Consider the following 1,388-nt stretch of genomic DNA (forward strand, 5'->3'; position numbering starts at 1 on the left):
GTCATACACATCACTGTGCTGGATGCTAATGATAACGCCCCAGTGTTTAGCCAGGCCGTTTATAAAGCCAGTCTGCCTGAAAACTCTCCACTCGATACTGTTGTACTCATAGTGAGTGCTACTGATGCAGACGAGGGAGTGAATGGTGATGTTGCTTTTGGATTTGATCATGTTTCAGATGAAAACCAAGTTTTCTTTCTAAACCCTAAAACGGGAGAAGTTAAGGTGTCTGGATCTATTGATTACGAGAAAGAGTCGTCATATGAAATGCAGATAAGCGCCAAAGATGGTCTGGGTTTGGCGTCATATGCAACGGTAATAATTGAGATTACTGATATCAATGACAACGCACCAGTTATATACCTGAAATCACTGTCTAACCCCATACCTGAGAACGTGTCACCTGGTACAGAGGTGGGCATCATTAACGTGCAGGATAGAGACTCTGAGAATAACAGACAGGTCCGCTGCTCCATTCAGCAAAACGTCCCTTTTAAGTTGGTTCCTTCTATCAAAAACTATTATTCTCTGGTGAGCACAGGACAACTGGACCGTGAAGTAGTGTCTGATTACAACATTACAATCACTGCCACTGACGAGGGCTCTCCACCTCTGTCCTCCTCTAAAACTGTTCAGTTATCTGTAGCAGACATCAACGACAACCCACCTGTGTTTGAGGAACAGTCGTACAGCGCATATGTGAGTGAAAATAACAAACCTGGCTCCACTTTATGTTCCGTTAGTGCTCGAGACCCCGACTGGAGACAAAACGGTACAGTGATTTATTCTCTGTTAGCCGGTGAGGTGAACGGTGCCCCGGTGTCCTCCTATGTGTCTGTGAACGGAGACACGGGGGTGATCCACGCTGTGAGGTCATTTGATTATGAACAGTTCAGGAGTTTTAAGGTCCACGTGATGGCCAGAGACAACGGTTCTCCTCCGCTCAGCAGCAACGTGACCGTGAGTGTGTTCGTATCGGATGTGAATGACAACTCTCCTCAGATACTGTACCCCGCCCCCGAGGGCAACTCGTTCATGACCGAACTGGTCCCCAAAGCTGCACACGGAGGCTCTCTGGTGTCCAAAGTGATAGCGGTGGACGCAGACTCCGGGCAGAACGCCTGGCTGTCCTATCATATAGTGAAATCCACTGATCCTGGACTTTTCACTATTGGTGTCCACAGCGGAGAGATCAGAACACAGCGGGATATTTCCGAGTCTGACAGCATGAAACAGAACCTTATTGTGTCAGTGAAAGATAACGGACAGCCCTCTCTGTCTGCCACCTGTTCCATGTATTTACTTATTTCTGATAACTTGGCTGAGGTGCCAGAACTGAAGGATATTTCTTATGATGAGAAGAACTCCAAACTGACCTCTTATCTGAT

General features: G+C 47.0%; 1 protein-coding gene across 1 annotated transcript; it reads left to right on the forward strand.

Moving 5' to 3' along the window:
- Positions 1-6: 6 nt before the first annotated feature.
- LOC121965955 (protocadherin gamma-A12-like) lies at positions 7-1,383 on the forward strand (the record flags this gene model as incomplete). Its single annotated transcript, XM_042516062.1, has 1 exon — positions 7-1,383. A coding segment is annotated over one exon (1,377 nt), but the record flags the coding sequence as incomplete, so codon positions are not given.
- Between the last annotated feature and the right edge of the window lie 5 nt (positions 1,384-1,388).

This window comes from Plectropomus leopardus, unplaced genomic scaffold (assembly GCF_008729295.1).
Source record: "Plectropomus leopardus isolate mb unplaced genomic scaffold, YSFRI_Pleo_2.0 unplaced_scaffold22502, whole genome shotgun sequence".
Lineage (NCBI taxonomy): Eukaryota > Metazoa > Chordata > Actinopteri > Perciformes > Serranidae > Plectropomus > Plectropomus leopardus.